This window comes from Vigna unguiculata, chromosome 1, assembly GCF_037176805.1.
Source record: "Vigna unguiculata cultivar grain cowpea cultivar isolate G323 ecotype 2 chromosome 1, ASM3717680v1, whole genome shotgun sequence".
Taxonomy (NCBI): Eukaryota; Viridiplantae; Streptophyta; class Magnoliopsida; order Fabales; family Fabaceae; genus Vigna; species Vigna unguiculata.
In genome coordinates this window covers 4,535,223-4,546,281 of record NC_140792.1, presented here as the reverse complement: position 1 = coordinate 4,546,281, position 11,059 = coordinate 4,535,223, and the positions used below count along the sequence as shown (strand labels likewise).

At 33.1% G+C, this 11,059-nt stretch overlaps 1 protein-coding gene across 1 annotated transcript; it reads left to right on the top strand.

Annotated features, from left to right (window-relative positions):
- Positions 1-509: 509 nt before the first annotated feature.
- On the top strand, positions 510-9,997 carry LOC114163483 (cinnamoyl-CoA reductase CAD2). Its single transcript, XM_028047796.2, has 6 exons — positions 510-797; positions 923-1,092; positions 1,180-1,371; positions 3,862-4,024; positions 8,778-8,964; positions 9,700-9,997. Exons 1-6 carry the CDS (start codon positions 677-679, stop codon positions 9,854-9,856), a joined length of 990 nt encoding a protein of 329 aa, XP_027903597.1. The 5' UTR covers positions 510-676; the 3' UTR covers positions 9,857-9,997.
- The last annotated feature ends 1,062 nt before the right edge of the window (positions 9,998-11,059 follow it).

Sequence of the window (11,059 nt, the reverse complement as noted above, 5' to 3'; positions counted from 1 at the left end):
GGACTTACAATAAAACTAAAATAAAAAATTTTACAAAAATTAAAACCAATGATTAATTCCTTTATTTTACATAACTTGCCCATTTCTTCGCTGTTTTACGTTTCTATTCCTATTGTGCCTTTCACAATATTTAATTCCTAATGACTAAAAAAATAAAAAAGAATAGCTGTTGCAAGATTGTAGAGTTGGTGAAACTGCTAATCACTATGCATCGACCAAAATGTTGTGTTTGTTGGGTTCTACCCATATATTTTAAATGAAAAAAAAAAAAATAGTCCAGTCCAATCTTACGGCTGGACAAAAGAATTAGGTTAAATTTAAAAATGTGAAAAATAATTTAAAATTTAAATAAAATACTTTATTTCTTTAAAACTAAGTGACAATTGAAATTAATTTAAGACCAAAATACATTTTAATAATGTCATATTATTTAAAAAAAATTTAAAAATTATATTTATTATTTATATAGATAGGTGCAAAATTGATGATGCACTTGATTATAAGTTTAAATTAGTATTAGTATATCTTCTTCAGCTTGATATTTTTATTTTATTTCTATAAGACCAGTAAAATAATTCGACTAACATTTTCGCAGATTGAGATCACGCAAGACAGATGTTCATCAAAAAGCCAGAGTGAACAGAGAATCAGCTCAGAGCAAAAGAAGAAAACCAGAATGAGCAGCGGCGCTGGGCAAGTGGCGTGCGTCACCGGCGCTTCCGGTTACATTGCTTCCTGGATCGTCAAATTTCTTCTCCATCGTGGTTACACTGTTAAGGCCACTGTTCGCGACCCAAGTCGGTGTTATTTTTTTCTTCTTTAATTTGTTGTTTTCGTGGGTGATAATTTTTCGTCACGGTTGTGGTCACAGTGACGCATTATCATTTCGAAAATTAAAGATTGGATAAAATGTGATGTGTAGATGATCCCAAAAAGGTAAATCACTTGCTTAAACTTGATGGTGCCAAGGAGAGATTGCATCTCTGCAAGGCGAATCTTCTAGAAGAAGGTTCATTTGACTCTGTCGTTCAAGGGTGTCACGCTGTGTTTCACACTGCTTCTCCCTTTTATCACGATGTCAAGGATCCGCAGGTTTGTTTCATTTGCAATTCGATTTGTGCATTTTTTTTTTATGTGTGGCCGTCTAATATTTTGTGTTTTTTCTTTTATCGATTTTAGGCTGAATTGTTGGACCCAGCAGTGAAGGGGACTCTCAATGTTCTGAGATCGTGTGTAAACTCGCCGGTGCTGAAACGCGTCGTTTTAACCTCTTCTATTGCTGCAGTTGCGTACAATGGAAAGCCTCGAACCCCTGATGTAGTGGTTGACGAAACATGGTTTTCCGACCCAGATTTCTGTAGGGAGTCACAGGTATGTGTCGTTTCGTCTTTTCTTGGAAGTATACGAAGATTCAATGACAATACTAGCAGTTCATAGTTGCTTTCTTTTATTGCATACTTTTTTATCCTTGATTATTTTTTTTTTCTCCAACCCTTGAAACTTGATAGACAAGTTGCTCAAGAGTGGGATCATGAAGACCAATTCATTCTCCATCTTCATTGTCATTATCTTCATCCCCTGTCCCCCCTAACTCATTGCACTAATCAATGACATTTGAGTATAATAAGTGGTCAATTTCATCCCTAATATTGCATATACCAGCTAATATTAAATATACCAGCAAGTTGATGAATATGCTTTTTATGTAAACCAAATCGAGCAAATTTTTAGTAGAGCAGCAAAGGGAGCCACAACCGCCGCGAGCATACAAAATTTTGTCCTGTTCCATCTAACCTGTCTAACTTACCAGCCAAAGGTGAAAGGCTGATCCACGGGTCTAACTTCGTTTTTGAATTAAAAGTTAAAATAAAAAATATTTTAAAAAGATTAACTTTTTTATATTGTAATATTTCAAGATATAAATATGTAATAGTTTTGCAATTTAAAACATTGACACAATTAAATTCTAATTATTAATTATAATAGAATAAATATATTTTAATTAATAATTAAGTTTAAAAAATATGTATATAATTATATATACTTAGAATATATATATATATATATATATATATATATATATATATATTAACAAATTTAAAAAAAAATATTAGTGGACCACCTCGCCAACCTATTGGCTAACCCATTGGCGGGATGGGTGAAGATTTTCAGCTTGTTTTAGTACATCGACCAGTGCCTTAATTTTTTGACGGGTCAAAACGGCCTGATTTGCCCCACCTTTAATTTTTATTGTCAGACATGGTTTGTTCCCAAACAGACATCCACACACACAAAACATTAATAGAAACCATTGATAGAAAAATCAAAGTACCTCACAAGGACAACAACCAATATCTTCCCGCGAGAATGTCTCCTATTCTTTGATTTCCAAAGCATGTAAGTGCACAAATGTTTTTCGCTATATAACTAATGTTCTACCCAATGGTTTGAAAACCCGAATAGTTTGTATGTAGCAGGCAACTCCAAGAACGCTGTAGCAAAAAAAGTCTTAAGTTTCTTCAACAAAGCATACAAGTAAACAACAAAAGTCAAATATAAGTTTCCTAGATTGGAATTATGAGTCATCTTTTAAATACAAGTCTTTTTTATTATTTTCACTTTTACTACATTTATAGAATGCAATTTTGGAAATTGAAATCCCAAAAATCTCCCTCCAATTTTAACGTGTCTGTTGTTAGGTGTTTTTTGGAATCAACAGATGCATAAAACCTTATGTATTCACAAGACCTCACAATGGCTCCAAAGGATTAGTAATGATTATCTTTTTCTCAATATCTGTATATAGAAGACCTCTTGAGAAGAAAGGTTAATGATGATAGTAAAGAAAAAGCTCTTAATGCTCTTGTAATCTTTTGTAATCCTTAAGCCTTAAGTTTTTGAGCAAAAACAATGTTGTGTTCATTGACAACCTAAAAAAGTTTTCTTAATCTTGTATTCCGTCTTAGAACATTAACTCTCTTTTAGTGAACAAACCTTGTGACCATTTAGATACCACCCTTTGTATAATCAAAGTATTTAGCTAGGAGTGATTAGGTCCAAATAATATTCACTGTTTAGGTAGGAGTGACTGCCTGTTTAAACAATAGTTAGTGTGTAGCCGGGAGTAATTGTAGTTCAAATAATATTGTGTTTAGCTAGGAGTGACTGAGGTTGAAAGAATACTCGTTTTGTATCGGTAAAGTTAGTCAACCAATGGAACTTGATTGTGTTGATAAAAAACTAGACATAGTCTGAGTTTTCAAACAAACCGGTGTAAAAACATGTTGTGTAGATCTCTCTCTACCCTTATGTCTTTGAATTTCATATTATTAATCTGCAACTAACTAAAGGAGAGTTTTGAGAAAAGCTTTTGAAAAGTATTTTTGATAGTGCATTTGTCAACTTGAAGTTGCGTTTGACAATCTTCATTACATGCTACTCTTATGAAAAACTTCTTAGCAGTATGTTTTTCAAGTTAAAACTTCATTTGATCACTAGTTTCAAATGCTGACTTGTGAAAATTTTAAAAAGTCATAAATACACAATTCAACCACCCCTTCTTGTTTACTTTACATGTTTTCACAACTTCATCCGATTAAATTCAGTTTGTTGGTAATATTTATGCACTCTTTATTCACTTATTTTGATGCATAGTTGCACTAATAAACTAACTTGTTTTTAACGGCTTCCTTTTTTTGTTGTGAGAACAACTTAATAGTTGTAATTTTAAATGCATTAGACAATTGCTACTGAGCTATCATACTTATTTTTATTCAAATGTTGACAAATTGTTATAATTTGTCATTTATGTTATGTTACCATGTTCTTCACATTTCTTGCTATTTTCTATTTATGTTTTAGATGTGGTATACACTTTCAAAGACTTTGGCTGAAGATGCAGCCTGGAAATTTGTAAAAGAAAACAACATTGACATGGTTACAATTAACCCAGCAATGGTTGTTGGACCTCTCTTGCAACCAGTCCTTAACACTAGTGCTGCTTCCATTTTAAATGTAGTTAATGGTAATTACTATTTATATATTATGCTGAAAAATTTATAGATTTGTTTTGTCTGCATCTTGATTACACAATGTATTTTTTTCAGCTCAAACTATTTTGTGGATCAAATGAAATGAAAAGGAAAAATAAAATAATGAAGCATAAATTAAAATGGAATATGAAAAGGAGGTTTTATAATAAACACAATCTAAATGTACAATTGTACATTTGAGATATCAAATATGTGTATTTTAATCATATAGTTCTTGTTGAGCTACATGGTAGTATTAATATGTTTCCTTTATCTAGCTTGATTAGTGTCTAAAGTCAAAAGTTGATGTATTCATTTTGTAATAAAAAAAGAAAAGAAAAAGAAACAAAGTATGGCCTATAAGCCCCTTGTTAGAGATTCCTCTCTCTAAACTCCCAATATCAGTCCAATACTCCACACCTACATTATGTCCATCCTTTTCTATTTAACAGACTTGCCTTTCTCATTCCGTAACCACATTTTCTCTCTATAACATACGTCCGCTTCTAATTTCCACTCTCTTCCATGCTTGGCTTGAGTGTTTTGGGCCTTCATGTGTGGATCTAAAAAGGTCTCTACTGTAGATTTATAGATCCTATCCTTACCGCTCCCTATAACTACTGCCATTTGCTCTAGGAAGAAAGGAGGAAAACGCTCTTAGACTTTTGTTGTTGGCTCCAAAGAAGTATCTTCTCCAAGATAAGCGACTTTTCTGTTTCTTTGCCATTATGTTTTCCTTTTCTCATAGTTTGATGCTGCTTCCAAGATAACAGGATCAAAGTCTGTTATAAACATATCAGGTGGCAACGTTGGTTTTGAAGTAGTGTCCTTCGTTGCTCATTTGAGCCAAGAGGCATAAAACACTGGGTTGATTCAAGCATTATTGGTAGCTGAATCTTATAAGTAACTTCCCTGATTCAAGAAATAGACTGTTAAGGACCATATTAGGGAGAAGAGAGGTTACTGTTGATCCTTTGACAAATATAGTGTTGCTGCCTACATGGGAGTAACTTAATATACACCCAATTTTCTACCACATTCCTTCTATGTGCATCAGTATATTTCTTCATGTTTTATTGAGCTCGATGTAGATGAAACTTGAGCTACCTCAAAGCCTCATCTCGATCAACCAGAACTGCATCATAGATTCAATTGCCTTTTCACCAAGTATTGCATCACAGTTGAGGCCTTCCTACCATACATCATCCCAAAGGGCACCGTACTTGTGGAAAAAGGAGATGAAGTATTATTACTTGAATTTAGATGTGATAAAAAATCTGAGTGTATGCTCAGCTGATGTATGTGGTGTGTGTGTGTGTGTGTGTGTGTGTGTGTATATATATATATATATATATATATATAAAGATTAGTTCAAGTATGTCTCAAAGAGGAAGGTTACACCCTATGTTCCTTATGTGAAATCCAGGTACACCAAAAAACAGCTTTATGTTCCTTGCTAAGTGTTAAAACAACTTGTATTTCTCAATATGTGGAAAGTCAAGGTCCATGGGTACTTGACTCAAGTTCTCTAATCATATTCATGGTAATAGCTCTTCATTCTCATTTATCTATTCTAAAAAAATTCCCCACCTTGTTATTGTAGCTAATGGATCCAAAGTTGCATATCAAGGAATTGGTCAAATTCCTTTATCTCTTTTAAATCGTAATTTTGCCTTGTACATTCTATATTGTTCTTCTCTAATCCAATTAACTCACTCTTTAAATTGTTTTGTAGTTTTTTTGTCATATAGGAACATGGTACGAGCTATCTAATTGATGAAGGACATGAATCATAAGGACTTTACAATCTGAAAACAAGCATACACTTGTCCTTTAAGCTTTTTTATGATGGTTTGGGTCATCCAAGTCTAGCCAAGTTGAATATAATAGCTCGTAGTGTTAAGACACAACTGTTAGAATGTGAATCATGTCAAATAGTAAAACATGTTATGTCATCTTTTCCAAAATAAAATGAAAATAGATGCAACTCAATTTTCTCTACCATTTATTCAAATATTTGGGGACCTAGTTGTGTTAGATCTTTTGACTTTAGATTTTGTAACCTTTATTGATGACTTTTGCCATTATACTTGGATTTATTTTAATGAAAGATAGATTTAAACTTTTGTTCATATTTATGTCTTTATTGAGATTAAGAACCAATTTGAAAAAAAAATTAAAGTCTTTCAAAGTGACAATGCTAAAATATGTTTTCTTGTTGAACTTTCTTCCTTTTGATCCACACAAGGTATTTTTTATTAGTCCACCTATGTCTACGCACCACAACAAAATAGCATTACAGAGAGGAAGAATACACATGTCAAGGAAACAACATGCTCTTTAATGTTGAATACAAATGTTGTACACTATTGGACAGATGCAATTTTCACTGCTTGTTCTTTGAGAAATATAATGCCTTGTTTACTGATAAATAAAATGCCTTCTTATTTTGAGAATCAAATTCCTCACTCCTTTTTTTTCAAATGATTCCTTATTTTATGTCTCTCCTAAGGTATTTAGTTGTACTTGTTTTGTGTATATTATCTCTCTAGGCTTAGACAAACTCTATACAAAGGCTATTAAATGTGTTTTTTTGGCATATTCTCACATTCTTAGATATATCAAGAAGGCTTCAAGACAGGGATTGTTCCATAAAGATAGAGGAAATACTCAAGTTGTTAGTAAGTGAACTTTAAGCCTAACTCAACTCCACAAAACCGGCTTGTAAGATGAGCTTTGCCTTATCTTGTGGGACTTCCAACACCCCCCCTCACGCTGAGGTATATAAATCTTGTGTGTGGGTCTAGAAATAGGTGGTCTGATAGGGCCTGATAGGGGGTGGAATAGAATGTCCAAGAAATCTCGCTAGGATAGGCTTTAACTATGACTCTGATACCATGTTAGTAAGTAGACTTTAAGCCTAACCCAACCCCACAAAATCGGCTTGTAAGGTAAAGTTTAACTTATCTTGTGGGACTTCCAACACAAGTTATAAGGTATTATGAAGTAGATCAGGTTGGTTGTTCATTGAGAGTAGATACACCGCAAGATATTATGTTAAGTTGAAATGTATATGTTATTAAACCAATCCTTCAAGAGTTGAAATTTTGTCAAGTTGACCTTATCAAGTTGTATTGTGATAATTAAGCAGCCCTTCATATTGCTTCAAATCCTATGTTTTATGAAAGGACCAAAGACATAGTGATCAATTGTCATTTCATCCAGGAGAAGTTTTTTCCCGAGAAACTATGTATTGGACTTATCTGCTTTAACCACCAATTTGTATGTATCCTCACTAAGTCCTTAAAAGGACCTAGAATTCAGTTTATATCTTTTAGGCTTGGTGCATACAATTTATATGCTCCAACATAAGGGTGAGTTTAAATTTATGTTTTGTTATAGTCAACCCTCTTGGGTATGACCTATTCTTTTTCAGTATGTCCATTGAGGACATCCACTTTAGCTACCATGTCCTCTTTAGTATCTACAACCTCCTCCTCTTCCTCATGGTGCTACCATTGATGTTGACCTACTAACTTCAGCTGAATTTTCATCTTTTAACAAGGTAGGCACTCGGAAAAGTCTATTGACTAAGTTGTTCATTGAAGGAATGTAATCACTTACTAATATTATTTGGTCATGTTCATGATCAAAATTTGAGTGTAGACTTCTTAGATTGAAGACCATGTCTAACTTGTCACGTTTTTTTGTTGATACCCTCCAATGAATCAACCACAAGGAATTACTTTAATTCTTCTATTGATTCCCAAGCCTTTGCTACACTAGAGGGGAAATAGTGATGAGAAGAGAGGGAAAAAGATCCCTAACCTTGAGGGGAGAGAGCTATGTGAAACAAACTAGGAGAACAAGGGTAGAAACATGCCTTGAAAGATGCTCTAACAAGATGGATGACAACGATCCAATTTGATGTCACTAAGGTGACCTGTAGAACACAAACACCTAGTAAGGAGCTAACTATGATGGTGCATGGCAACTCGTCAAGGAGTGTCTGGTCATGCAACCATTGGGGTTGCTCTTCTTGAGGCACAACTAGTCCTGACTTGGCCGGACAAAACGATGGTGGACATGCTGTCCATTATTGGATCCAACTAACCTGAAAGAGATTTTATTGAGGAAGAAAGAGTGTATTGGGCCCTTTGAAGGTGCTATTGGGTGAGATTAGTTGAAGATAAAAAAATTCATCAAGGATGTATAGCTTAACATTGTGGGGAAATTTTATTTTTGTTGAACGTAAAAGCGGAGATATACTATGCAAAAATTGCTCATGGGTTTTGTGACTTTATTTGGATAAATAGGATGCTAAAAGGATTTATTTATTCTTCACCAAGTGTCTATAAAGCTATTATGCATGTCTTACTCTTTCATCAGCATCCATAACGTTCAAAATTTACTTGATATGATGAATAGTATTAACAAATTTCACAAAAACTTACCTTATACCATATTCAAACCAAGTTGAGGAAGCATATAAAGCTTTGTTGAAGTCAAACATTGACTCTAATGTTAGCAGGCTGGGAATGACTGACGACATCAGCTTGATGGGGGTTACATAGGATAGTAATCTCAGAAAAAGGAAGCATACAGCATCTTACTATCTTTTTGAGTTATTTAGTTGTCATTGTAAAGAATATTAGTATTTCCTATTTGCTTCCAATATATTTGATTTTTCGCATCACTGCACAATTCTTAGATAATTGAAGAAATTATTCCATCACCATGATACAGGTGTGCAAACATTTCAGAATACATCTTTTGGATGGATCAACGTGAAAGATGTTGCAAATGCCCATATTCTAGCATATGAAAGTTCTTCAGCTAATGGAAGATATTGTTTGGTTGAGAGAGTCGCACATTACTCAGACGTTGTGAAGATTTTACGTAACTTGTACCCAGCATTGCAACTTCCAGAGAAGTGAGTATGATTTATTTTGATAGTTTCAAGAATGCATAGAATTCATATATAACGTGAAAAAAAAAAAAAATCCCGGTGTTTTGTACCTTACTATCTGTGCTTCATTTACTTGTTTGAAAATTGAATTTGGTGTCAGAAACGCAATAGGCATTGATGATTTGAAGCTATACAAAACTTGGATTCTATTGGCTAAAACAGCATAACTTTCCTAAATTAAGACTTTACAACTATCAATTTGTCCTAATTTATAATATCAATCTATTGTAACTTGTGTTCATAAAAAAAATTGTTTTAAGTTGCTAAAATTACAATACATTACTGTACAACTGGTGGGGGACAATAACTCTCCTCTTAGCTGGAGATTGGATATCTACTGACGTTTCCATACATGAATATTTTATGCATTCCCTATGTTAATTAGGTATCCTGGATCTGAACATGTATTGGTTTGTGCATGCAACAATACATATTCAACTTCTGTTGCATATTTGAGATACTTGATGTGTCACCGTAAGCTAATGGATTATATGTTCCTGAGATAGGGCCAAGAATAAAAATTTCGCATGTGATGGTCTTTCAAATTTTCTTTTGGATGAAAATCTCTTTAGATTATAGGGTCCAACTGACTCTTCATTCGGTCTACATTTTGTTTTGCATTTGTATAACTATAAATAATTCAATTTTTTCTTGTTTTTATTTTTTAATATCGTTTCACTGTGTCAACAATATTACCAGGTGTGCAGATAATAAGCCATATGCGCCAATATATCAGGTTTCGAAGGAAAAAGCAAAGAGTTTGGGGATTGAATTTATTCCCTTGGAAGTGAGCCTTAAGGAGACTGTGGAAAGTTTGAAGGAAAAGAAGTTTATAAAATTTAATTTGTCACCTTAAAGATACAATTTTGATTTGTGATATCTCCCTGAGGAGGAGAAAACCTGGAAACCTTCTCTACATGTCACTCGGCTTCTTGTGATGAATAAACTTACAGTAAAATAAGATAAAATTCAAAACTAGTGTTAAGTACTGAAATAAGCTATTTTTGGTCTGGATTGTGCTAGTGACAATTAAGTTTCTAACATGCGGTTGAGTCTGCACTATAGATTGCATTCTTTATATATTATATTTTATTGAAATAGGGTATTACAAATTGGGGGTTAGGCTTGAATCGCAAGTGTCGCGTGGAGGTTGCAGTCGAACGTAACAAATCTCCCTCGCAATCCATGGGTTTTTTGACCATCGTAAAAAAAGCCTCATATATATATATATATATATATATATATATATATATATATATATATATAAAAGGACTAATACTATATCTGAAAACAATAAAGCCTATTACATATATAAATAAGGACTAATACTTTACCTGAAAAACAACACAATTTCACTGCATCTTCTCTTCACTTCTACTCTCCTTATTCTTTTATTTATCATGGGTTAATTTTACTCTTTGAGAGTATTTTTTGTTAGTTCTGAAATTTTCGATAGTATTTTTTGTTGATTCTCAAATATATTATCAAAACATCAAGATGATTGAAGATAAAGACATCAAAATTCAAATCAACAAGTATCACAAGCCGCTTGAAGATATCAAAATAGAGAATATAATTTTGTCTGATAAGTTTGTTTTAGAACTTTTGATTGAGAAACTGTCATCATGATTTTAGAAATATTGAGGGGAATAGGGCTTAAGCCACTTACAAACAAATAAGTGTTGGTAACCCAACATTTGTGTTTGGAAATTCCATGAATAAGGTTTGTATGGGTAAAAACAAATAACTTGTTAGTTTTGATAATACTAAATTGAAAGTGATTGAGATTGCATTATTGAGAGGTTAAACTTTGTAATTAAAGTTCTTTGTGGTGTAAGGACTTTAGTTTAAACAAAGTTTTTAGTGATTTTCATATTCTTTATGGGTGGTGTATGATTTGTAATATATGCTTGATGAAATTACCTATACGAGTGTCTAGTGGGGCCACTTATATGAGATCTTGGCATGACCTTATAACTCATGAATATCGAGCACTTGCATGGCCTAGTAAGCACAACACAATGATAACAACAAGAACTATATGGGTTTATTTTGATTA

Coding starts and splice junctions, on each gene's coding strand:
- LOC114163483 (XM_028047796.2), top strand. CDS start 677: ATGAGCAGCGGCGCTGGGCAAGTGGCGTGCGTCACCGGCGCTTCCGGT. Junction 798..922: donor GGCCACTGTTCGCGACCCAA/GTCGGTGTTATT, acceptor TGTGATGTGTAG/ATGATCCCAAAAAGGTAAAT. Junction 1,093..1,179: donor ACGATGTCAAGGATCCGCAG/GTTTGTTTCATT, acceptor TATCGATTTTAG/GCTGAATTGTTGGACCCAGC.